The sequence below is a fragment of the Carassius auratus genome, unplaced genomic scaffold, assembly GCF_003368295.1.
Source record: "Carassius auratus strain Wakin unplaced genomic scaffold, ASM336829v1 scaf_tig00045262, whole genome shotgun sequence".
Taxonomy (NCBI): domain Eukaryota; kingdom Metazoa; phylum Chordata; class Actinopteri; order Cypriniformes; family Cyprinidae; genus Carassius; species Carassius auratus.
This window is the reverse complement of record NW_020526888.1, coordinates 1,926-29,673: the sequence shown is the minus strand read 5'-3', so window position 1 is coordinate 29,673 and position 27,748 is coordinate 1,926. Positions and strand designations below refer to the sequence as shown.

At 37.3% G+C, this 27,748-nt stretch overlaps 1 protein-coding gene across 5 annotated transcripts; it reads right to left on the bottom strand.

Annotated features, from left to right (window-relative positions):
• Window positions 1-386: 386 nt before the first annotated feature.
• Window positions 387-27,748, bottom strand: LOC113087731 (H(+)/Cl(-) exchange transporter 3). Of its 5 annotated transcripts, none has more exons than XM_026255645.1 (14): window positions 27,573-27,748; window positions 19,498-19,664; window positions 17,728-17,827; window positions 16,227-16,414; window positions 15,047-15,169; window positions 13,755-13,961; window positions 13,583-13,663; window positions 13,158-13,410; window positions 11,905-12,197; window positions 9,628-9,814; window positions 8,676-9,074; window positions 7,796-8,012; window positions 6,280-6,355; window positions 387-2,583 (listed from the first exon to the last, which is right to left on the bottom strand). In XM_026255645.1, exons 1-14 carry the CDS (start codon window positions 27,730-27,732, stop codon window positions 2,419-2,421), a joined length of 2,616 nt encoding a protein of 871 aa, XP_026111430.1. In that variant the 5' UTR covers window positions 27,733-27,748; the 3' UTR covers window positions 387-2,418. The 5 variants fall into 5 exon arrangements, with proteins under 5 accessions (XP_026111430.1, XP_026111433.1, XP_026111431.1 ...); XM_026255648.1 differs by lacking the exon at window positions 27,573-27,748 and adding an exon at window positions 23,590-23,745; XM_026255646.1 differs by lacking the exon at window positions 27,573-27,748 and adding an exon at window positions 22,174-22,343.

Genomic DNA, 27,748 nt, shown 5'->3' with positions numbered 1-27,748 from the left:
CTGGAGAAATATGGTGTTTTTTTTTTTTTTTACCCTATTCACCTGTGGTGTCTTGCCTTAATATACTGCTGGTATGTTTATTTCTAATAACAGCTGTAAAAATAAACGTTTTTTGTTCGATCCAAAAACGCTTGAGTGCACGCATTTTAAAACATTACCTTTTAGGTAGAACGCAATTCTCCGTCTGCATCCGGACAAACTCTTTACTCATGTAAAAACATTACAGCAGCAAATTTAACTTCCTGTGACATGTCAGTTAATAAACGTTAAAGCTGATGATTTCATACTCCCTGACTCCCAGTGTCTCAACACGCAGTCTCGAGGTCTGAGCTTACGGTCGTCATCACCGTTCACAGTCTGAGAGACGAAGACACAGGATCTAACACTTCATTTAAAACAATTTAATCTTTACATTTTTTTTTTTTTAATGTACAATCAAACCATCAATCATACATAAAATTCTCCATATTGTACAACTCTAGCACTAGTATAAATAAAAAAATTAGATCAATATATAACAACATTTTTGTTTTCTTCACTGATTAACAAAGGAACATCAAATGAGAACACAGAAGCCCCGCCCACACAGCTCATTTACTGTCAATCAATCAGCGGGGGGAGGTTCTAATTCCAGTCACATGGAAATAAAGCAAAAGGACAGAATTTCACCAGTTAGTTGAAAGACAACACTTCGGCCTTGTTTAGGAAAAGAAATGACCATGCAAATACGCTATTCAAAATGAAATTTAAAAACAACAGATGGTAGTGGTAGGTTAGTATATGCAGTTTAACATACAGCAATGGTTACCACAAGTGTCAAATTTACACAAAACTGTGCCATGGATATCTTAGGAAAAAATGAAGGGGCCAACAGTAGCAAGCACAAATGAACTAGTTTCATCATCAAATTTCATTATCGCTTTTTCAGTTCCAATACGAAACTGTGCAGTCGTGCCTGAATCTGAATCATCTGGCATCTCCAAAAACAGTTTAGTTGTTTTTGTCTGGGTCATATTTTAGCCTTATATTAAAATGCAAATTCTTTTTAGCTTAATGAAACTTGGTTTTTGGACCAAGTTTTTTTTATATGCATTTTGACATGGTTTTTATAACAATTTAGCTTGATGGATCAGTACTGGGACCAATATTGTTTCACATAAAATAATTCAGGGGTAAAATATGCATTTGAATAATGATGGTCTCAAAATGGGCTTAATTTTCATTAGACAAAATACATGTTTTATTTTGGAAGGAAATACGACCTGGATCTGATGCGGATATACAATTTGAGATGTTTAATGTATGATTTCAGGGCAATCAAACATTTGATTATTCAGACGAGGATGAACAGCAGTAGACACATGGGTTATATCACATGGGACGAAATGTGAGCATACAAGAGAATGAGAGTGGCAAATTTAAACCGCACTGGAGCCAACATTCACCAGGTTAAACATTAATTCTTGTTTGCAAAGTAAAAAAAAAAAAAAGTCAGTCAAGTCACATTTTTTGATTTTCAAACTATGAGTTGCTTAGTACATTTAAATATAATAGCCAAGATAGCAGCTGTAAAAGAAAAGCGTCTTGTTTTTCCATTCCTAGTAACGAACAGCACAAAACTTCATAAAGTGTGGGCACCCAGAGACCTGGCTCGTTACCTACAATCCCACTGCGGTTAAGACTGGCCGTCGTAGTGTTGAGATTGAAGACTATTAATTAAGACGACGTACACCCTGTTCTCCTCCCAACATCCTTTCACTAGGTAGCACAAAACCCACGCTTGTATGCTTGATCTTTTCGCAGTGCTGAATACTTGAGCCTTATGGATCATTCGCAATGTATCCATTACGTACGGTACACTTTACAACATTTCTTCGGCTTCACAGCATCAGATCCCGACTGGAATGATGGGGCGCGTTCAAACACGATCTCATTCACCGTCTTCCTTGTATCTCTCACACACACACACACACACAAGTAAAGAAGGTTATAGAGTCCATTTTGGGATGTGGTGGGGCAGTGAGGGTCATGGGGGTCTGCGGCGAAGGGTCCCTCCTCGCTTTGTTTCCAGCGGTTCATCTTGACCTTTCACCTCTCTAGGATGCATTTTCTCAGGCTTGAGGTCAAACAAGGTCAAACAAGCAGGTCCCGTGAGGTGTCTTGGGTGTTTTTGCATGCGCGTGTGAGAGTTAGTCTAGCGTGTTAGCGTTTGGAGAAAGTTCCTCCTTTTGGGGCGTCCAAGACTCTAAGCTTCTCCCAAAACTCTTAAAGTTTTTCAAGCAACCAGGTTCTGCCTCGAAAGACTTGTTTTGGAGTCTTGTGCAAGTATCCAGAGGATGTGACCAGGGTGGGGTCCCGTCTGGTGTAGTGTCTTTTGTTTTGTACTTGGGCGTTTTGGGGTACCATAGGGGCGTGTGGTCAGAGGGATGAGCTGTCCAGTAAACGGACCTCCTCTTCACTCTCATCTTCCTCGTAGCGGGAAGAGGAGGATGCTAGTTGAACATTATGGACTCTGGGTCTTGGTTTGCCATCTGGGCCATATGACGAAGGATATCTTTTTTTGTAATAATACCAAGGAGGCGCCTAAAAAAACAGAGACAGAAAGGTAGAGAAATTTACTAGTGCATCTTTGACACGTTTGCAGAGCACTGACGTCTTCTGTTGCCAAGTTTTGCAAGGATGTCCCAACGAAATGCATTTTGTGTAATTCTCGTTTTGACTCTATATCAAATCTTTGCTCCAATTTTGATGACTCCATACTTCAGTCTTGGCAACAGACGGCTGACAGTCTCCGGTTTGAAGGAAGGCAGAGAGTGTGGAAGATTCTGCTGTGTTACAGTGCAGGAAACGCTACGTTATTTCTATGAGCCGGCAGTACCTAAACAGTGAGAAGCAAGTGTTTCGCGAAAACAGAAGTGAAAGAGTGCGTGAACGCCTCCATCTCATCCACACACTCTGGCCTTAGAGAATGAGAAAGTGAAGTTATTTTTCCTAACACAAATTCAAGAGCATATTTCAAAGGATGGACTGTATAGACATTGTGCATTTTGTTTGTTTACAGTGTTGGGGAACGTTACTTGAAAAAGTGCAATGAGCTGAAAATGCATTACATTACTCCACTCACAAAAAGTGCAAGAATTTTTTATTTTTTTTGTCAGATCACGCATTTGCAGCAAAGACAGAGTCTTGAAATGTCCTTCCATTACAGTAGTTGTTTCACATATACAAAAGCATTACTTTAAAAAAATAATAAATAAATAAATAATATATATATAAAATCACAGTCTTAATTTTCCCCTACGTTTGTGCGTTAATTACTTGTACAAAAGTAACTTGGCCATTAAAATGTTAATTAAATAATGCGATAATTTATGTAACTACCAGCATGTTACTTTAATAACTGCGTGATTGTTAAATGTTACTTGTAACGCTTTACCTGTAACAGTAATTTTCTAAGTGAATAAGGTATCTGTACCTAAATGCTAATTATTCCTCTATAAACTTTCAAAATATAGCTAGGTGTTCAACAAAATGTTATGTGCAATGTAAGCATATTACTGGCAAACAGTAGGTGCTGCATTATAAAAAGTATAAAAAAATCAATTAAAAAAATCAATTCGTTAAAATCATTTTTGCATGTACAGAAGCAACTTGTGCATTTTTGTGTGAATTCAAAATAGTAATAATTTTTTTTCTAACTAGCATCAGGCTGCTTCTACAGCAATCACATTATGTGCATTACAGTAGGTGTTACTTTATTTAAAAAAAAAAGCAAATTAAAATTTAAAATTCTCCTACTTTTGTATGTTAATTAGTTAAGTGTATAAAAGCACAATTTTGAATTCACAATATAATGCAGAAGCTACTGTGATACTTTGCGTAACTAGTGACATTACTTCTAAATTAATGTGATGCGTTATGTGACACTTTTCCCGCATCACTGTTTTTCTAAATGGAAAGTATCTGTACCCAAAAACTAATTTATTTTCACAAAATGTTAAAATTATGTATTAAAGTAGCGTTACAATATTCTTAAAGTATTACATTTAAAAAATATATATATAAAATCACATTGTTACTTTTACTTTGTTCTTTTATCTTATTTGTGCAAAAAAGTTACATTATTATAGCATTATAGAGTATATTAAAAATGCATGTTACTTTTAAAACAATGTGATTACATAACGCTTTACCCCAAACACTATTTTCTAGATACAGTATCTCTACCCAAACACTAATTTCTGGATCGAAATTTGAATTAAAGTGCAGGTTAACTAAAGATGCTCTTGATTTTGCTTTTGATTTAAAGGGGATTTAAGCCTGATGACAGTTTGTGTCAGAAAAAAAGGTGTGACAATTTTGACAAGAGCTGGGATTGCGAGAGTCCATCCAAATAAGAGGCAAGGAACGCTCGTGAAATGATTGTCAAACCTTTGTGAAATGTTGGTGAAATGCCTGCAAGATGTTTGCGACAGGAAGAAAGTGAAAAGGTTGAACGTCAGACAAGAGGACAAGGTGTGGGACTTGAGGGACTGCTGACTATATACTACAAGTGCTAGGATTCTAGAGTCACACCAAATCGACACAGCGTCCTAATAACTACTATGACTACAGAGATGAGTACATATGTTGGTGAAGGAGTCCGCTACACATGACAGTTACTCGCCAATCGTTTAAGGGCGGAGCTGCGCGAGGGGTCAGATGTCATCGATCTGTAGCCCAGCGGACGCAGACCAGGCGCCCCCAGAGGAATTTAGCAATAAACAAAAGGGGGAAAAAACAAATAAATCAAAATCAGATGAAGGACATCACGGCATGTGTATTATATGTGCTTTGTGAGTACACGTGCACAATACAGAACTGAAAGAAAGGGGCGTTTCAAAGACACCACGGCTAATGTGACACTAGACTAACCCTGCAGGGACGGCCGAGGACAGGAGCAACGATCTGAGTGAAAGCAAATCTTACAAGAAACATGATGTCTGCAGAGGAATAATGTCCGGGAAGCAGGGTCCAAAACGCTTTTAACTTCATACTTTATAATCTTATTCTTGCTTCACTAATGAAAGTGTTGTTTATAAACGATGACATCAAAATTGACTTTCTTAAAGGAACAGTTCACCCAAACCTGAAAAACTGCTGAACACTTCTATGATGTAGATGAGGTTGCTTCTTCATCAGAAAGGATATGGGGAAATTTAGCATTAAGTCACTTGCTCAGCAATGGATGCTCTGCGGTGGATGGGTGCCGTCAGAATGAGTCCAAACAGCTGATAAAAACATCACAAGCAATCCACACCACTCCAGTCCATCAGTTTGAATAGAAAAGCTGTGTTTGTAAGAAACAAATCTAACATTAAGATATTTAGAATTATAATTAAACCATTGCTTCCAGCTAAAATTAAACAGTTTGCTTCTATAAAAAGTCTCGAATCCATAGTAAAAAAAAAAAAAAAAAGTGGTCTTGTCTGAATCAGGAGAGAAATATGCACAGATCAAGCATCATTTACAAACAAATAGTTCAAAACTTACAAATTTAAAATGTGAGGGGACAACAGGGATGGACTTTTTCCACTGGAGAAACAATATTATTGATTACAAACACATATTTTGGCTAGAAGCAAGGGTTTGAAGCTAAAACACCTTAATGATGGGTTTGTTTCCTACAAACATGCATCTTTTTGCTTCACAAGTCATTAACTGATGGACTGGAGTGGTGTGGATTGCTGTTTGGAGTCTCAGTCTGACGGCACCCATTCACTACAGAGCATCCATTGCAGAGCCAGAGATATAATGCTACATTTCTCAACATCTGTTCTGATAAAACAAGCATCTTGGATGGTCTGAGGGTGAATACATTTTCAACAAATTTTCATTCTTGAGTGAAATAATCCTATGCGTAACTGGCCTCAAATTGATGCACGTTATTTAGTGTTTGGACCCCACATACAGGACAGTTCCACCTCGAAAGAACTGCTAAATAAGTTTTAATCACACAATACGTTTTTGCATTTAATTTCAAAAGATCAATTTCAGAGTTAGGTGGTATAAAAACGCGTGCAGACATCAGCGAATGGAAATAAGAATACATTTATCCAACTCACTTAAATGCTAAATGTATATTTAATTTATCTCTAACTAGCTGAAATTGCAACTTTGGTATTTTAGGGCAACCATCATCCAGAACGTTCATTTTTTTTTCACTCAAGTTTCATGCGTCCCTCCTAAGAGGCGGGGCCTAACAGGCAGAGTGGGCGGGGCATGGGCGGGGCTAATCACCAAGGGCTCCACGTGCTGCTTGAGCTCTTCCAGATGTTCTAAAATATTCTTCTTTGTGATGATGCCCAATAAAATCCTGCAACACACACCGTGACGACCATCACTCAGCAACAAAAAAATACACTGACAACTCAAGTACAAATAGAAATCAAAACAACATAAAAGTAACAAGACAACAGAAGCAATATGAACAGAATTTACGGAGATCATCAAAATAATCAGGTGCTGAGTTGCAATTCAACAAATGAACTGAACAGAATCAAATTTGAATTATCAGCCAGCACTGTGTGTGTGGGAAACAAACATGAATCTGTGATTAAATCAGGAGTCTGGAGAGCTACTTTATTATAAAATTAATGTTACTTTTTAAATTGCAGTAATAAATGCAAAACATCTTCGCATTGCATTACACTGCATTTAAGCAAAGACTGTGGGTTTTATTCAAGTTATTGAATGTGCTACAGAAGGCAGGACGCTTTAACATTTCCTATTTTAAGCAAAAGGACAAAACTACAACATTAAATTGTAATAAAAAAGATGAAATACTCCAAGGCCTTAAATTAGCTGGGCTTAATCATTAAAACAGTAATAAAATGTTATCTACAGTAAACTAAACTACATTAACTGTAATTTAACTTCTGGTAAATAAATTGCTTTGGATTAAAAAAAAAATCTAGTAAATGCATAAATATGAATTTAATTTAGATTAATGTAAAAAATAAAATTAAAATAAAATGAGATCATAATAATAATGAAAAAGTTTGGCCACTTTTTTTGGATCAAAAATACAGTAAAAACAGTAATACTGTGAAATCTTAATGCATCTTTAAATAACATTTATTACTCCAATCTTGATGAACATAAGAAACCTATTTAGAAAAAAAGTAATTAATGCAAAAATTGTAACTGAAGATTAACTCAACTGTAATTGTTTATACTTACAAGTCTCAAGACAATGTGAGATTTTGAATCCAATTTAAAAACACACTTTTAGTGAACTTAAAATGTACAAATAAAAGCTTTAAACATTTCTGCATCCTGGGTAAACTCACTGCGAATGTTCAGTATCATCAGCTCGACTGGGTCCGGTGAAGGCTCTGTGAGTGTGAGTGTGAGTGTGTGTGTATATGTGAGTGCGAGAGTGTGAGTGTGTGTGAGAGTGTGCGTGTGTGTGACTGCGTGAGTGTGTATGAGAGTGTGCGTGAATGTGTGTGTGTGTGTATGTGAGAGTGCGTGTGTGTGTGAGCGTGCGTGAGTGTGTGTGAGAGTGTGCGTGAATGTGTGTGTGTGTTTGTGAGAGTGCGTGTGTGTGTGTGAGCGTGCGTGAGTGTGTGTGAGCGAGTGTGTGTGTGTGTGAGAGAGAGTGTGTGTGTGTGTGTGCTTCGTCAGTGGTTTAGCAGGAGACTAGCAGCTGAGAGGCATGTGAATCCTCAGACGTGTATCGCCTCGAGTGAAGCTCATCAGCAGACGTGTGTGTGTGTGTGTGTGTGTGTGTGTGTGTGTGAGAGACACTCACCCGTTGTGCGTCACGAGGCACTGGCGCAGGCCGAGCTTGCGGAAGATGTCCACCACGATCTCCATGGGCGTGTGGTCGGTGACGGTGAAGGGGCTCATGTCCAGGATGCTGCGCAGCTTCAGCGGCCGAGGGCTGTCGGCTGGGAGGGTCGGGGCATGCTGGGTAAAATACACCCGCGAGTTCAGCATTATTCCCTCCTGCTTACGCCGAGTGTTTTCTGAAGAGAAGAGAAATGAGTATTTGTGGACAGAGAAACTCTGATGTGTGTTTCTACAGCAAGATAATAAATTATGATGGGAGAACTTCGTGAAAACATCTCTGGAAGATATTTTACACCATATATAGACAAGAAAAAAATTAAGCAAAGAATAAAGATTATTTTCATAGCAATTCTTATTTAAAATGCGTATTATGATGGGACAAAGATTTTAAATTATACCTTTACATAAAGTTTGGGGTCAGTACATCTTTAATAGTTATTTTATGTTTTTTTTATAGCCCTAAAATGTAAAATAGATAAACAAATCTGTAAAAATAAAAAAAATACAAATAAATACAATTAAGATATTTTTTTTAATTATTAAAAACAAATGGTACTTTTTTTTAATCAAAATTTTAAAGGATGCATTAAATTGATCAAATTGATCAAAAGTGTCAGTAAATACATTTATAAATGTTAAAAAGACTTCCATTTCAAAATAACTTTCTTTTCATCAAAGAATCCGGAATAAATATGTTTCACAGTTTGCATAAAAATATGAAGCAGCAGAAATGTTTTTAACATTGATGTTAATAAATGTTTCTTAAGCAGCAAATCAGTATATCAGAATGTTTTCTGAAGGATCCTGTGACACTGAAGACTGGCGTGAAGATCTCTCACCTATAGCGATGGTTATATCCCTGCGCAGCGCGAATCCCACCAGTCTCTGCGACTCTTTGGAGACGATGACGGGGAAGCCGTTGCAGCTGGTTTGGGACATGATGTTCTGCAGCTCGGCGAGCGTCATGTCGTCCTGCGTCAGCACGGCCAGCGGTGGGTCGTTACGCCGCGGACGCATCACTTCCCGCGCAAGTGTGGTGTGTGTGAACTCTTCCTTCGCGTCCAGGAAGGGGTAACCGTTCAGACGGATGTGGGCTTCGTAGATCCCCTCCCTCCCGAAAGCATCGCCGACCCATTTGCTGGTCATCACTGCCGCCATGAGAGGAACGATGTACTCCAGCCCACCGGTCAGCTCGAACACGATGACCACCAGAGACACCGTCATCCGCGTCACGCCGCCTACACAAACACCAAACAAACACCACAGGTTATTAGAGAGTCTTCGCAAAACATGATTTTTACTTAATATCCTAATGATTTTTGGCATAAAAGAAAAATGGATAATTTTGACATACAATGTATTATTGCTATTGCTACAAATCTACCCCTGAGACTTAAGACTGGTTTTGTGCTCCAGTGTCACATATATCTGTAAATTCAATGATGAACTAACCTTAACTGAAAACTGTGTGTTTACTATTGTCCTTTTGCATTATTGCCACACTCTTTTCCTCTTAGACACTGTAAAGCTGCTTTGACACAATCTGTACTGTTAAAAGCGCTATATATTCATAAAGGTGGCTTGACTTGACTAGGGTAAAAATAGGAAAGATAATACTTTTCTCTAAAGTAACAGGATTTTCTTTGTCACTTAGTCGATGCAGAAGATTCTCTGAATTATCATCATTGATTGTTCTCGCAATAAATATCGGAAATGATCGCAATATGTATTTAAGTCCACATCGCCCATCCCTAGTCTGCAGAAGAGAAAAGGTTATGCATGTGTACACACCCAGACAGGCCGCGGCGCCCACCATGGCATAGAGTCCCGGCGTGATGCAGTCGGCGCCCACCTCACACCACTCTCTGAACAGAAACCAGTCGTGATGATAATACGCCAGCTGCTCCACAGCGATGCCCACGATACGCCCTGCGATCGCCCCGATGGCCATACTGGGGATGAACAGACCTGACGGCACCTGATCACAGCAAACACACAAGACACATCACTAGAAAAACATGCAATACAATACAATACAACAGTATTTCTTGAAAAGCAAATCATGGAGACAGGTCCACGATCAAAAATCATCATATCGCACACCCCTAACTACTAAGTATAATCAATCTCACACACAAACAAACAAGCACAACAAAATGACTTCATCCTATTTAACGGATGTGTTACGAACATGCAAAACTGTACTGCACGTGTGCTACAGTGGTAAATGTATCCATTGCACAGACCAGTTATTTCGTAGCAAGTGCAACATAATGTCGCACTATACACCCCTGCACAGGAAACAACAGATGAGTTAAATGAGATGCAGATTCACTCTCTACCAGCAGGTGGCACTTATGAACAGCAATGATACAGTGTTTCCCCGGTTACCGCTGTAAACAAAACAGAGCTACACTTATGAACAGCAATGATACAGTGTTTCCCCGGTTACCGCTATAAACAAAGCAGAGCTGCGCTTATGAACAGCAATGATACAGTGTTTCCCCGGTTACCGCTGTAAACAAAGCAGAGCTGCGCTTATGAACAGCAATGATACAGTGTTTCCCCGGTTACCGCTGTAAACAAAGCAGAACTGCGCTTATGAACAGCAATGATACAGTGTTTCCCCGGTTACCGCTATAAACAAAGCAGAACTGTTAATTAGGGCTGTGCGATTAATCGAAATCAAAATGAAATCGCGATTTGAGTGTGCACGATTTCTAAATCGCTTTATAGCACGATTTTCCGCGGCCCTGACCTCCTGCAGTATGTTATCTGAACCAATCAGAATGCAGCGCACCTGAGTGGAGCGCGAGAGCAGAGCAGACTGGGCATATGCCTAACTCCAGGTTCACACACACTGTCTGTGATGCGCAGCCTTTTTGGTTTTTTTGAGCCATGTTAACGGAGCAGAACGTTCACACTGCACGCAGTAAAAAGATGAGAAAAGAAAAGGTTATAAATGGAAAGGTGCGAAAAGATTTAATATCTTGCGCGTGAGCGCAGAGAGAGTTGTGAGTTCACAGGACACAGGTTGAATGAGAGGAGACACATTGTAAGTCAGCATGTATCTGAGCCTTATACAGTCTATGATCTGAGCACGCGCATCTGGTTTTGATAACAGAGCAAAGGAAATCTGCGTGCAAGTCAGTGACGCGCGGGTTGATCCAAAATGAGCGGGTGCCCGCGGTTACGAGTCATCAAAAATATTTTTAATGATATTCGGCTCACTGTCGGTCGGATCCTTTGAAATAAAAATGCCAATTAAACCTTTGTCATTTATATAGTAGGCATTGACCCGCGCATCACTGGTGCGAGTGGAAAGATTCGCGCTCGCGCATTATTTTAATGTGCTTTCGCGTTACAATAATGCACTCTCGTTGCTGCTTCTGAACCGCTTACACATAAATTACTGTATACGCACTGCAGAAGGAGTACATGACCCTTGGGCAATAAGTATATTGGGCAAAACATATAACACCTGAGGTACCGCTACAGTGAGCTCTATGACCAATGCATGGAGAAAAAAAAAAGAAAAGATCCCTGAACACGGTTTTATTTTATTTTTTTATTTTTTCCATATGTGTAGACATTTTGTTTGACATCTTTACTTAGTGATTATTTTGACTTATGTCTGTTCTAGAGACATTTGATAAAGCTTTCATTGGTTTTCTTTTGGAAATATGTTTAAAAATTATGCCGAATGCATTTATGACAAAATCGTGATTAAAATCGAAATCGCAAAATTGATAAAAAAATCGTGATAGGTTTTTTTTGTCCATATCGCACAGCCCTAACAGCAATGATACAGTGTTGCCTTGGTTATCGCTGTAAACAAAGCAGAACTGCGCTTATGAACAGCAATGATACAGTGTTTCCCTGGTTACCGCTGTAAACAAAGCAGAGCGGTGCTTATAAACACTATTTTAATATGCATCGTTCAGAAGCAAGATGAAAAGAAAATACCACACAAACTTAAGTAAATAAATGCTAAAGACAGTTCCCCTCAGAGATACATAAAATAGTGACATCACAACAGAAATGCAAACACAGGCACTGTTTTCTGACCTTGAGTCCAAAGGTGAATATGGTCATGATGATTTTGAAGATGAGCGCCAGGCTGAGCTGCCACATGGCCGAGTAGACTCCGGGGGTGGCGGCGGCGTCCGATCCCGCGGGGTACGCCTGACTGCCGTTCATCTGGCTGCGGTACTGGCAGAGCTGAGACGACTCCAGCGGGCCGCAGTCCGTGAACAGCTCTTTGATCAGCTCGCTGGTGTTCTGCCGCGTGTACGGGTTCGGGAACGCCACGATGGCCGTGATGGCAGCGACTGTGATCACCTCCAACACCGGATACCTACCTAAAAATCATGCTCTTATAAAATTATTCCTATATACAATTAACATTGCTTAAAATAATATATATATATATACATTAAAATTTTCGCAGTAGTTTAATTTAACTACTTTAACTACTAAAAATGTTTGTGTAGTTTAAGTCCAAGTTTATTTTAAACTAAAGTAAATGAAAAAGAATAAACTAAAAATAAAAACTTAAAACAAACAGACGTATTTTGAAAAACAAAAACAAATAAAAATGACAAAAACAACAAAATTACAAAAACTTTATGATTTAGATAATATGATTTAGCAATAGCAAAAACTGTTTGTTAAAACATTTGGTAAAGACACAAATAAAATATACTTTTTTGAATGTTATAGTCATAACACTTAAATAAAAGAAAAGAGATCTGTATTCTGTTAAAAACAAATACAAATGTAAAATCTAAATGTACACTTAAAAAATTTTGCTAATTAAATGGAAATAAAAAAAAATCTGTAATAAACAAAATGGAGAGAGCAGATTTTATTAACATTTTATGGCCATTAAATAAAAATACTTATTATTTTTGTTGTCATAATATTTAAATAAACTGGCCACTAAATCTTAACAAAACCCTTAATCGTGTATGTAGTGTCGTCAAAAGTACTGACTGCATTTTAAAACATCAATTTCACGCTAACATTTGAGCGGATTCATAAACACAGACCATAGTAGTCCCAGACTAAAACAGAAGTCATTGCTGTTTCAGCTGAAAGAAACGTGCACTGACTGATCTTAAAATATATCACTGCCTTTGTTTTGTCTCAAGATGCACACCAGTAATGTTTTTTCTAAGGCATATTAATAAAAAATGACTTAAATGTCCTAATTGAACTTTAGCCTAATCCTGGTTTAGTCTAAGCCCCGTCTGTGAAACCGGGTCTGGGTTATGAATGTAACTAAAACACTGGCACTAATGCGAGCGTCATGTATGTACCGAAGCGTGTGGACTTGCGGCGGCGGCACCAGGCGATGTTTGCCCGGATGAAGAATGCCCCCCACAGGCCTCCGAACACCCCCAGCAGGATGAAGGGGAAGAGCTCGAACAGATACCAGGGCGTGTGGTACTCCACGTAAAACAGCACCAGACGACTGTTTCCGAACGGGTTGATGGAGCGCAGCACGAACGCCGCCACCAGAGCCGCGAAGAACGAGCGCCACAGAGTCTTCAGAGGGAAGTAATAACTCACCTGAGAGAGAGAGGGAAGTTAAAGCGTTATTAAATGTGATATTGTCATGTGTTCTCATGTCTTTCATGATGGCAGAGCTATTCGATTCAATTAATCGTGCAGCCATAGTATAGTCACACAGAAAACGGTTATTTTTAATTCTAATAATACTTCACAATTTTAATAGACTGACCTCCTCCAGACTGAAGAGAACTCCTCCTATAGGAGCCCCGAAAGCCACAGACACACCAGCAGCCGACGCCGCCGACAAAACCTGCTCGCAGAGACACACACACACACACAGAGTTACGGACAGAAGAAACACAGGACGAAAGGTTTCTGTTTAGCCACTAATGGTGTCCGACCTCTCTTTTCTTGGCCTCGTTTTTGCTGTATTTGGGGAAGAGGTAGGAAAAGATGTTTCCGCAGCAGCAGGCCACGTGGACCAGAGGACCTTCCTTCCCCAGACTGAGGCCCGACGCCACGGCCAGAACCAGAGTGATGGTCTTTATCATCAGCGTCCACTTGCCCAGATACCCACGGATGATGAAGCCGCTCAGGATGGTTTTGATCTGCAGGACAGAAGAGAGAGAGAGAGACCAAGACGTCAGCTATGAGTACAAAACACACGATACACATCATCAATGAGTGATTACAATCAAATATCATCAGACACTTTCCACTGGAAATGACTTTTACTGCATTAGAGGCACAAATCTAATGTTTTTGATAACTGTTAAATATGTATTCTTTAAACAATTAAAATTACACCTGAATTTCCCACAAATAAATATAATAATATTAATAATAATTATATAAATAAATAAATAAATTATATATATATATATATATATATATATTTATTTTTTATTATTTTTTTCCATTTAAATGTTTTAGTAATTTTGTCATTTTATTTCTATTTATTATTTTTTAACATGCCTATATATAGTAATTTTTTTACATCTTTAAAAAAAATGTCATTTCAAGTTTTTTTTTTTTTCAAGATAGTTTTAGCTTTAGTTAATTACCCTAATAATTCCCCCTAAATTATTTTATTTGCCGAGCTGAGAAAAATGATCATAAAAATACTTCTCTCTACTTTACAGGAAATACATGTTTATCATTGAAGAAAAATCAACACTTTGATTATCAACCGTGTTTTATAAAAATAAAAACTATTCTATGCATCTTTTTTGATCAATGATGCACCCCTGATACCCTGCATATATTTAGATGATAAATATAAATTAATGTAATTTTAAATCATTGAATAAAAATAAAGCAACAAGGTGGACAAGACAAGGCTGCACAGCTTCTTTCATAAACATCGTCCAGTATTCATGGAAAATGTCTTCTCTTTGTTTGACAGAATAAAACCACTCTGGACTAAATTATATCATCTGCTGCTTATAACAAACACTCACAGCAAATAAAGCATCAAGGAAAGACCTTCTCCTAAAGCTCAAAGAGAGTTCAAACAGCTATTCATTTAATATAGCATTTGACAACCTTTTTTAATAATAATAAAAAATGATTAATACGTCGATAATGTCTGACAAGCAAAACTGGTTTCCCAAAAATCTGACTGATTGTGAAATCGGAGGTAAAACCTGTCTGGAGACAATGTCTGATCTAAACGGGTGATGTTGAGGATTACCTCAGGTATTCCAGAGCCGCAGGCGTACGGAGCAAACACCTTCACCAGAGACACGGCCAGGAAGGCGAAGGACAGCGCCCAAAACGTGAACATGAAGTAGTTCATTATATAAGAGCCTGGACCCTAGAGCACAAAACACCAGAGCCATTAATAAAACCATCAGCATCCATTCATCTGTGTGAACTAAAGTCTCTTCAGTTCACCAAGGCTGCGTTTATTTAATTAAAAATACAGTAAAATCAGTAATATTGTGAAATATTATTACGATTTCAAATAACTGATCCCATTGTGAAATGTATTTTAAAATGCAATTTATTCCCGTGACGAAAAGCTGAATTTTCAGCATTCAGTCTTCAGTAGCCTTTTACTGAACTGAAAGACCATTTTAAAGAAACTATTTAATTTGAGATTTGTCAACCTGTCTTAGTAAGTAGGTTTTCTAATAATATAAAAATGTTAGCCTAGGGATTAGCTGTAACATGTCAATAATGTCCCACTAGAAAAACTGGTCACCAAATTGTAAAACATATGAGGTGAAACCAGTTTTAAAGGCAGGGAAGGTGATTCGGTTCAAAAACATTTCTTGTTATTCTGGTTAAAAGTCTATTCACACACAATCATTGAGTTGCACAGCCTAAATGTATTTATATCATCTATGGAAGGCGTAGGACCTGAGGGCTATAATACGCTGTCCTTCCTGCCGTCAATGTGTATATCTGCATTTCTCATGTCATCATGTGACATCAGTGCGGTGCATTCAATTTGCTGTTGCTAACCAGCAAGAATAGAAGGCATTATTAATATAACATTAATGCTTTGTACTGTAAAATTACTACAGTTAAATTGTGAAATATTTTTACTACTTAAAATAACTACTTTATATTTTAATACATTTCAAAATATAATTTATTCCTGTGATGTAAAGCTGAATTTCCAGTATCATTCATGATCTTCAGAAATCATTCTAATATACTGCTCGACACATTTCTGATTATTATCAATGTTAAAAAACAGTTCAAAGAACAATGTTCATATAATGTTTTTGACATTAGAAATGTTTTACCATCACTTCAGATCAATTGAATGCATCCCTGATGAATAGGAGTCTCCATTCCTCTCTTAGGAAACGCTACAGACCTCCAAGGTTTGAACAGCAGTGTGTGCAGAGTGTGACACTGACCTCGGCCTGACCCAGAATCAGCTCGGCCCACGTCTTCCACTGAGGACACTTGTCTCTCTCGGCGAAGGTGGTCTCGTTGGAGTCCCAGCAGCACTGCTCGTGATTAAACCACATGGCACTGAGACACACGCCCTCCTTCAGATCGTTCAGCCAGTCGGCCGCGATGTCGATCACTCCAGCTAACGCTCCTGAGGGAACCAGGGAGAAGAGCAGACTTTATGATCTAGATGCCAAATTATAGAAATCTACTCCGTGCATTCAGAAAGTATTCACACCCTCTTCATACTACAGTTGTTTAAATTCATTTATTTTCCTCATTTTTGAGAATGCATCAAAAAAAGTAAGATTGTTTAGACATTTATTTTGAAAAACATAAGTACGGAGGAAGATATTAATTTAATGGCATGACTGTATGAATTCAAGACTTTCTGCTCTGATTGAAGAAACACAAATGATCAAGCTCAGGGTGAATTCAGAAATAAGCCAAGCTCAGCATAATGTGTTCAGAAGATTAAACCATGACTTACAGCTCAAAGGTGTGTGTGTGTGTGTGTTTAAGTGACCATGATATTGAGGTTGGTGGAGGAACATTTTTTTTAATTATATTTTAACATATGTTGGAATAGAAAACAGTTGTTTTAAACTATAATAATATTTCACATTATTAATTCTAATTCACTATTTTTGATCAAATAAATGCAGCCTCGGTGAGCAGAAGAGAAGTCTTTCAAAAACAAAGTTTTCAAAGCTAATTTATGTTAAAACAGATGTGTCCTTAATGTTAATATGAAAAAAAATAAAACTCTCTCACTGGTATTAGCTGAATAACTTTTGTAGCTTTAACAATTATTAATCTAGATCTAATGTATACAGTGAAGAACCTAAAGAATACCTAAAGCATTAATTCATTTGTATTTTTATTCCGAATTGAGAATTGTAAAATTGAACTGCCATCTAAAATATTGGTGTCATATGAGCGTATTTATTAGAATAGAAGAGAACAGGGTCAAACACAATGAGAGCAACATCTATTTTATTTTCTGTGTCAGGGCGAGTAGAAACTATCCTCAGCGTTGAGTCGTGCTCCGTGAAGTGACCGAGAGAGACAGCAGTGTGTCCTCAGGACCTGCATTAACCACCACTGCTCTGAACGAGTCTGACAACAGAGCCGCTTCTGCTTCTGAGTCACTCCAAACATCATCCGGGGACTGCATTTAGAGAGAAATATCTTCAACCAAGTTAACAAAACTCCCCTGTGATTCTCCACACTGCAGACTAGCTTTACTCAGCTCATCTACATACAATGAGTGTTTCCAGTCAGTGATATTCTGAGTTACAGTGTCGTTTACGCTAGTATCTGACGACCTCAGTTTCCTTTGATGCAGTGTGTGTGTGTGTGTGTGTGTGTGAGAGAGAGAGACTATATAGTGGGCGGCTCAGTGTGAAAGTGAATGAAAGAACAGCTGCTAGAGTGAAACTGTAAGAGTGTGTGTGTGTTTACCCGATGCTAGTCCTGTTAGCGTGACCACTAGCCACCCGGACCAGGCGTCGTACAGACTCTTGGTGAATTCCCACGCTGATTCCTTCTTTTTACTGTTGATCTACACAGATGGAGAAACCATGATAGCTGATTCTGGATCTGCAGACGTGATCCCTGCAGCTGGTCAGTTTGCAAACCACAGTATCACTTCCAGCTAAGCAGGAAGTTCATTTGCCTAAAATAACCTCCATTCAAATGTTCTAAGCTTGAATATATGTGCTCTAGAAAATTAGCTTAGAGTGGCACTAGCACCGTAACAAACAAATAAAATAAATTATATTAAATTATAATTAATCAATAATAAATCATAAATAAATGAATAGACGTTGATGAACAAGGAGAAAACTAGTTTACATTGTATTTGTTGTATTACTGATTTTCAAATATTATATAATATGCACTTTTATTATTCATTCATTATGATTGATCCTGTCGTTTGTATCCATGAAGTTTTGAAAATAAAATAAATGCACACTGAAAAAAAATTAAAAAATAACACATTAAATATAGATTGAGGTAGTTTCCAAAAGCAAAAATATATATATATATATATTCAAAGTTATTCAAGTAAATAAACAAAAATCTATTAAAAATTGTTTAATTAAGTAAATAATGAATCAGAAATTATTATTTAACATTAATAAAAAAGCAAGTAAAAAAAAACCTTAAGATTGACTTCAAGTTTCCATGAATGTATGCATAAATAAATAAAATAAACAACCAAAATTTAAATTAATGAATAAACTAATTGAGAATGAATGAAATTGGGTTCCTCTGTGAAGTTTTTAATTCATTAGAATAATAATAATAATAAAAAAACTATATTGTGATAAAGTACATTTGAAGTGAAAAACAAAAAAATCTAAGTTGTCCTAACACAAGAACACAGTGGTTTTCAGTTTTAGGACAATTTTGATGATTTTTTTGAATCCACTTCAAATGTTGACAACTGTATCCACCTTTTTCCTGACGTGAAACTGGGCGCCGCCATTTGTAAATTATATGGGTGTAGCTTCCGGTCTCATTTGCGTCCAGCTATTTTTAGCTATACAAATCAGTTAGTTTTGCTGCTTGATACTGATAATTGATGTGTCCTATCATATTGTTTTAATCTGTTTAATCTTAATTAAGAACACACTGGTTTGTAATGCAAGCGGTTTTACCGTTTGCTGCACGTTGTTATTCTCCTCGTTATTTACCTATATCTGCTAATGAAACGAAAGTCTCACCCATACGCTTACTTCCGCGTTGAGGAAAAAGGTGGATATAGTAGTGGTCGATGAATATATCGGCTGATATTTGGCATTTTTTAAATATCAGTATCAACCGATACGTTTTTCTGCTTGGCCGATGTGTTTGAGGTGGGACTTTTATTTTGTCGTTGTTAACAATTTTGACTAATACGAATAGATGTCTGTCTAATAATCAGATAGAATGGATAAACAAAGGAATTAATGTATACAAGTATTATTATAATGATTGCTTTTATATTATTAGTAATAGAAAGGCAAACATTATAATACTTTCTCGTTTGCTGTCAGCATTAAGCAAATACACACTTATATTATTATGTTATTTTACACATTTATTTTTTAATCCATTGTCAAATGATTTAAATTTTCTCAAAAACCTATATTGGTCGACCACTAGTATATAGTATTAGTGTGCCATCAAACTACTGAATGTTTCTGTCACAGCCACAGAAGGCGATGATAGCAGCGGGTGCGTTACCTTGCGGTGTCGCTCTCGGTCTTTGCACTTCTCTCGGACCCAGTCGATGGTGTGGAAGTCGTCGTAGGTTCCCACTCCTGGAATGGGCTCCTCCAGCAGATCCAGCAGGTGGGTGGAGCTACTGGCCCCAGCTCCGCCCCCTCCGTTAGACATGGCGTAGTTCGACCCTAAACACACAGACACACACACACACACACACAGAACTGCTTTCAGAAGAGCCGTAGTTGGTGTGAATCTTTGGGTCGAATCAATTCACAGGTTTTCAGAATGACTCAGTTAAATCTGATTCACAAGAGTCAATTTGATTCTCATTTTCTAAATGCATTCAAAGGATTACTGAAATGCTTCTCCTAATGTTTAATGTAGCATTACATCACTTGCTCACCAATGGGTGCTCTGCAGTGAATGGGTGCCGTCAGAATGAGAATCCAAACAGCTGATAAAAACATCACAATAATCCACATCACTCCAGTCCATCAGTTAATGACTTGTGAAGCGAAAAGATACATGTCTGCAATAAACAAATCCATCATGAAGACATTTTTATCTTCGAATGCGCCTGCCTAAAATATGACTCCGTTTGAGTTTGAAGATAAAAATGTCTTAATGGACTGGAGTGGATTATTATGATGTTTTCATCAGCTGTTTGGACTCTCATTCTGACGGCACCCATTCACTGCGAGCATCCATTGATGAGCAAGTGATGTAATGCTACATTTCTCCAAATCTGTTCTGATGAACAAACAAACTCATGCACATTGTGTTTGGCCTGAGGGTGAGTGAATTATCTTGACTGAAGCTAATGATTCATCAAAAATCTATCTATTTTTTTAAGATTACTGCATTTGCATCAGCAGGATTCGTAATCATTGCATCGGGAAAAGAAGTGAATCGTTACACCCTAACTATTTAGCATTTCTTAGCTGTGGCTAGTGAATTGAGCAAACCTTAATGAATCACTCAAGTGAGTGACTGGACTCTCTGAGGCAGCAGAACCACATGTCCAACAGTCTTTACAACAGCTTTTTTGTTGGCTGCACTTAATGAAAGCAGAGATCTGGGTCGTCTGGACGCATGTTTCGTCAGCTGATAATCAGCAGCTAATCAGCTTTTCCACTCAGATCCAGCCAGGCACGAACCAACGACAACCTCACACGCTAGAGAAACACACACTTGTACACGCTTCCCTTTTCTAGAGACAAACCAAAGGAAAACACAGCTGACACCGAACCAGGTCACGCGCATAAATGACCTACTGGAAACCCTTACATTATTTGTTTGTTTTTACAAAATGTGTAACATCTTACAAATATAAACACATGTATTTGCACGTCATGTGACGAGGAGAAAACAGCAGAGATCAACATCTAGACCAGCACGCAATGAAAATATGCCTCACTAATAATTAAAAACTAAACTAAAAGACCCAAAACAGCAACAACAACAACAATGCATGACACCTGCACCGCTGCACCGCCAGACCTTTTAATGTTTGAAGTAGAAACAAAAATGCTCATTGAGAATACATGCTTGCAGTGCGTTCATAGCATTAGCTTACAGCTTTACTAGCAATCTATTAATCAGAGGGATGACAAAAAATGACTCGTTTAACCAATTCGTCGATGCACAACAAATGACAAATCACACTTTCTTTAGAAACCGGTTTAGGGTTAAGTGTTTGGCTCAGCCTCTGCAGGGTTTGACTAGAAGACAACATTGCCAGCCAATCAATGGTGATTAGGAAGCGATTCAGTCTAATATTAGTGCTCTGCTGTACATTACTGACTCATCAACAGCTGATGCTCTTTTCAATGCTAAAGTCATTTCTCCTGCATATTATAGATCAGTGGTTAAGATGCATGTGATGCGTTGCGTGAGCAGAAGATCCAAGCACACGTACAGAAAACATCATGAAGACTAGTGACAGATTTCACAGACATATGAGGATCGGTGCGAGGCGCCTCTGAGAGAACGTGATGGATTATTCCTCAAGTCCTGCGGCTTTCATCCTGCATTAATGCATTACTGCACGCACACTACAGCAACAAGTCTCTCCTGTTGAAACCAATATGAGTTATGAATTATGAATGACAGACGAATGCAACATCTCAGCCGGCTTTACTGCAGCTTCACCGAGAGACAATTATAACCCAGATCCAGATTATAAATTAGATTTAACATTTTTAAGTTTTAGGATTTTTATTCCTTATTTTAATCATTCTTTAAAATATATATTGATTATTTTTCAGTTTTAGGTTTAAGGTTTATATTTATACATTATCCCTGACATCAGAAATACACAACAGGCACCTTGGGATAACACAATAACACAGTGTTTATAATATGTTAAGATATTTGCTATAAAGTAAAGGCTGATTTAACTGATCTTGGGCCTGTAGTAAAGCAGAACAAGTGCAAGCCACAGAAGATACGCACGACATAAAGAATCAAGAAAACACGCACGTTATTAATTCTGATATCATACACGCAGCATTAACACACTGAATACATATAGATATGAATGTGTGTTGTCTCGCTGCGTGTGTGTGTGTGACGAATGCGACACGTTTACGATGACTGCAATGCATCATGCGCTAATTATTGCGTGGAAAGCTGTCACACAAACAAACACACCCAGAGCATCAGTGACATTGATCGCGTGCAGCGAGCGTGTACCTGCGCCGCGGAGCTCGTGCAGGGGGATCGTGTCCCCTCCGCCGTCATACGGGAGATACGGGTCGACGGAGTCCTCCTCCTCCATACCGATCACAGCGATCCGCGGATCACGGGCGAGCTCGAGCAGCGGCGACGGCGGCGTCAGCCATGAGCAGAACACGAGCGTGATTGCGTCACTCCAGCGCGTCGCTGCGACAGCTAGTGACGTCAGCGCGTTCTGTTTACTGTGCCCCTCATAAAACGCTGGAATAATACTACGATGCCTTCCAATTTCATACGTAAAAAAACAACAATAATGTGCACAAAATACATATAAGCGCTTCTTGAATATCAGAGATATTTCAGCCAAACTACGACATGAAAGCAGCACTCAAAAGCCTTCGACCATTTCAAAACACACACACACACTTGCACACATTTATCCAATTCGACTTACAAATTATGAGAAGCAATCAAAACCAACAAAAGAACAATAATAAGCAAGTGCCATGACAAGTGTCGTTAATACTAACACAGTACACAAAGCAAGTTTTTATAACACTTCATTCTATAAATTATTACATAAATTATTCAAGACACATTTTTTAAAAATATAAATTATTTAAGATTTTTTAACAACCATAATAATAATAATAATAATAAATATTTAAATAAATAGTAAGTGCATATAAAATTATTATTTAATAACTTTTACACACACCCACACACGTATAGTTTAAATAATCATAAAATATGCATATTATACTTATTAGCTTAAATTATTATAGATTCATTTATATTATAAAATTTATATTATATAAAATAATATAATCATAATAATGCACATATTACACCTAACTATATAGTTATAAATTATTATATATTTTAATATTATTAAATATTTATATAAATGCTGATTGTGTAATTAAATGATTAATAATCCCTATATATATATATATATATATATATATATATATATATATATATATATATATATATATATTCTAATCATTTAATCATGTAATTAGATCATGCAATTATGCAATAAGATTCACATTTATAAAATAATTAATTATACATACATTAGTATAATTTACTAATTTAATGTACAGAAATCAACACACAAACACACACACACACACACACGAACGCACAAGAGAATCATAAATTTGAAGTTTTGCACAGTGATTCAAGAACGAAAGGTAGTTTTCTGCTGAACATAGCCAAAGTTGATCATTAAATACACTCAACTACATCTGTTCACTGCCACCTGTTACACACACACACACCTGGTGCCTTATTTCAGTGCCCAACAAAGTAGACCGCCTCAAAATAATCTCATAGATTCACTCCAGTATCTAGGACAGAGCAAGAATCAGCAGCGAACACAGCAAACCAAACGTGACCAAACACACACACCACAAAATCTCCATTTACCTGAACAATAGTCCTGCTGCTGCCAGGTAACCGCTCTGGACCATGTGATCAGTCACCCACTGGCTTTTATTATGGTGTTTAAATCAAAGCAGCAATCACAGTCTCAGTCCGGTTAGTGTTTTCAGCTTGACATGACATCAGCGCCCCACACACACACACACACGCCGCTCACTGGAAACCAAACACCCTCACGACCCGCATCTGACACGCTGTCACACACAACAACCGGTGCAAGTCAGCCCAAACTTCCTGAAGCGCCGCCTTCATGCTGACAGGGCAGCCGGACTGGTTCCCATGCGCCATTTCTTTCTTTTAAGCCAAGACATATTTCACTCAGATGTTTCTGGTCGAACTGGCTCGTTACGTCACGCTAATTACACCTGATTTCCCATCAGCACTGTAACAAATGCAACTGCACATTTTCCAGTTTTTCACAAAACCTTTTGGAGTCTCAAATACTACAAAATGCTCTTTTCTTGAAACTACATAAAAACCCTTGTCAGGCCAACACAATTACCCCAAATGTTGTGCCAACGAGTCAAACACAGTTAGACAACTAGTCTGAACAAAGTATTGCATATTGTTGAAATAAAGGCTTTGTAAGTTCCCAGCATGCAGTGCAGCATGAATAAATGATGCATTTACTGTTATAGGATTATTGTTTGATGTTTGCTGACTTAATTTAAACTTTTTTGTTGGTCGTTTGTCATTATTGTTCATTATTTGTTGTACTTTGATTTAAAGAGCTCATTTTTAAACTATGATTGCAGAGGTTTGTGTTTAGTTTTGAGGCCTAGAGGATGTTCAGTTTCTTACTGTAGATTCATTTGTTTTACAAGCAAAGACAATGTTGTCTACGTTTTATACTAAGTTTGTCATTCGTAAATAAACAAAATCTATAATGTGGTTGCCTTTTATTAGGGCAACGGTTACATTTTTTAAAATCACGATTAATCGCATTATTGCATTTGATTAATTGCAATTAATCGCATTATGCGAAAAAACTAATAATGCATTCAAAAATATTGTATTGCGCACTTTTCTTCCATTTTAGAAGTAGGCCTACTGCTATATGAACGAAAGTGTAATAACATTTGGTTTGCAAACACTTTAAACAAATAAGGTGCTTTTTACAGCAGTTGTACCTTTCACATAGGTAGCAGTTAAAATATTTATTGTAGCCTAAAATCTCAGCTTATAACATTAATGTAATTAAATTAAATATAAATCAAACTATTGTCAAATATTTAATAGTTTGTTATAGAAAAACAAGTTATGCTCAGAGTCCAGAGCCGCACAGATAGTTTGTGTAGAATGTGAATCTGTATTGTTAAAAGCGCTATATGAATAAGGAAATAAATGATGTTTCAGTTGCTGTGACAAGAATGTTTATCTTAGCTAAATAAGACAATCAGCATCGCATGAGTGAATAAATTTACACCAACTTTAAAGTATCTTTAACTGAGAAGAACTAGAAAACTATTGTTGAGATGACTCAAAAAGTCTAACTGCATCAAGTTTGTGATGAGTGGGGCGGGGCCGATAGCCGTTGTGAATAAGTTTCAGAGAGACTTTGTGTTAGACAAGCAGAGATGCAAGCAGCTACCGTCGGTAGACGTACAGGTACAGTTGAAGTTCATCAGCATAGCAGTTATATGAAAAGCCATGTTTCTCAATGTCAGAACCTTATGATGCCCATTTAGACAGAAAAGAGAAGTTGGTCCAAGAACTGAGCCCTGAGGGCACCCCAGTAGTTAAAGGTTTCTGAATGAGAGTTTGTCTGAGAATGACACTGAAAGGCGACTCCTTGCTGTTACACGTACACAAAGCTCTTGTTGTGATCCAGCAAACAAAAGTCTGCAGGACTTTAATACTCTGCTGCTGGCAGAGACACTCATGAATAATGAGCTGCCTTTCTCAGATCTCATAACCTCTTAGCCGCAAAACTCTACAACAATGTTTTCATGCATGTTGTCATCCCACTGCTTTAATAATGACACACACTCACAGAAGAAGCTGTTGTGTGTCCTGCAGTCAGAAACCCCAATAGCAGTGCATTTGTGTGCCAAACCACCAAAATCACCAGGCTGTTGACGTCCGACGAGTCACACTCAGTAAAGTGGCACATTTTATTCAGCAAGTATGAATTATGAAGGATCTGAGGATCCTTGAGTGCAAACTGTGTGTGTTTTGCTTCAAGAGAGCAATCATGCATTTGTGTTGTTTTACTTTTTTTTATTTTATTAATTTATTCTTCATTCATTTATAATAATTTAATCATTTCATTATTCCATTTAATCATATAATCCTTTATAATAATCATTAGTCCTTTATATACTCATTTATTGATATATTATATTGTTGTTTTTTTATAATATTTTTCCATTGTTGTTTAGTCTTATGACTATGTGGTTTTATTTCTGGTTTAAATTCAGGTAAATATGCCTTTAAAAATAATGTTTGAATAATATTAGTAGAAGTAGTAGTACTTAATTTTCAGCGATATCTGTCTACTATATTGCACAAATAATATTTGAACTGAACTGAGCTGGATGATGACATCACTGAATTCAATGATGAAATATCTTTTTGCATTATTGACACTATTTTCCTATTTAATGTTGTTCAGTTGCTTGTCACAATCTGTATTGTTAAAAGCGCTATATGAATAAGGGTGCCTTGACTACTATCATTACATTAAATAATATTTCTGGTTTAAATTTCTGGTAAATAAGTATTTAAAAATAAAGTTTTAATAATAATTTTAGGTTTCTGTGTATATTTGATATGATGATAGTTTTACTTCAAGAAATGGTAAAATGCTCATTAAGTGACTCTCTTTTGATTATGTTTATGTGTTCATTTCAGACGCTGAAATCACTATATAGATATAAAACAACAATAACACTATATTGCCATTTGGTTTAAGTGTACTGACCTACTTTTGATGTTTCAAAAATTTTACAAATTTCCTTTTTATGACTAGATTCCACATCTCAGAAATCATGTTACAAAATATTTATATTTCAAATGAATGTGGTTATTCTGAAGTTCCTATTCATCAAAGAATACAGAGAAAATAAATGTTTCTTGAACAGCAAATCAGCATATTAGACTGATTTCTGAAGGATCATGTAATGCAAAGACTGGAGTAATGACAGAAATAAACAACACTTTTACTATGTATTCAAATAGAAAACTTTTCTTTTTTATAGTAACAATATTTCAAAAAATTTTCGGATTTTTACTGTTTTTTAATGAAATAAATGTAGCCTGATGAGCAAAACAGACTCCAGTCAAAAACATAAAATGTACAGTCCCCAAACCTTTGAAAGGTAACACCTGAACTTTAGCCACGGAAATATGAACATGTGCAAATATTACACATTGCATATCAACCACAAATGATATCACATCATGCATGTTAAAAATAACAACTTGTGGCTGAGCTGTGGTTCATGCAGCATTTCTCATGCTGTTATGATGGACCACAGTGTTGTAGACAACAGTCACTGTAAGATACTAACACACATTTTATATCAAACTGCTTTCAGATTCCATATCATTTCCAAAATGTGCTGTATTTTCTGAGTGAAAACAAATATTTAATATTAAAAAATAAACACTGGATCATGAAAATGAGGAGTTATGTATTATAATGGCTCCAGATGGCTGGAGGGGAGGGGCTAAAACCACAAGAGGGCTTGATGATGTCATCAGAAAAGGAAAGTTGTTTCAGAGGTGCTAATGTAGTTAACTAATATATAATATATATATATATATATATATATATATATATATATATATATATATTGAGACAAACAACGAGCATTAGCACACAAAAAAAAAGAACTATCACTAAAAAGCACCCAAAGAGAGAAAGAAACCATGAATCTGCTCAGAAAGTCCATGTTATTCAACCAAAAGCAGGTCGGGTCATGACATGAGACGGTGAGAGAGCATCAGGTGTGTGTCTGCTGTACCTGGAGACGCGTCCCCGTCCAGCAGGTTGTCGTCTTCGGTGGTGTGGAAGTCCATGATGACGCCGGCTCCATCGAGGAGCTCCTCGTCGCTGCTGGCGCTGGTGATGCTGTTGTAGCTGTTCCTGCCCAAACCTCTGTTGAACAACTGCTCCGACTCCATTTAACAACACGACAGC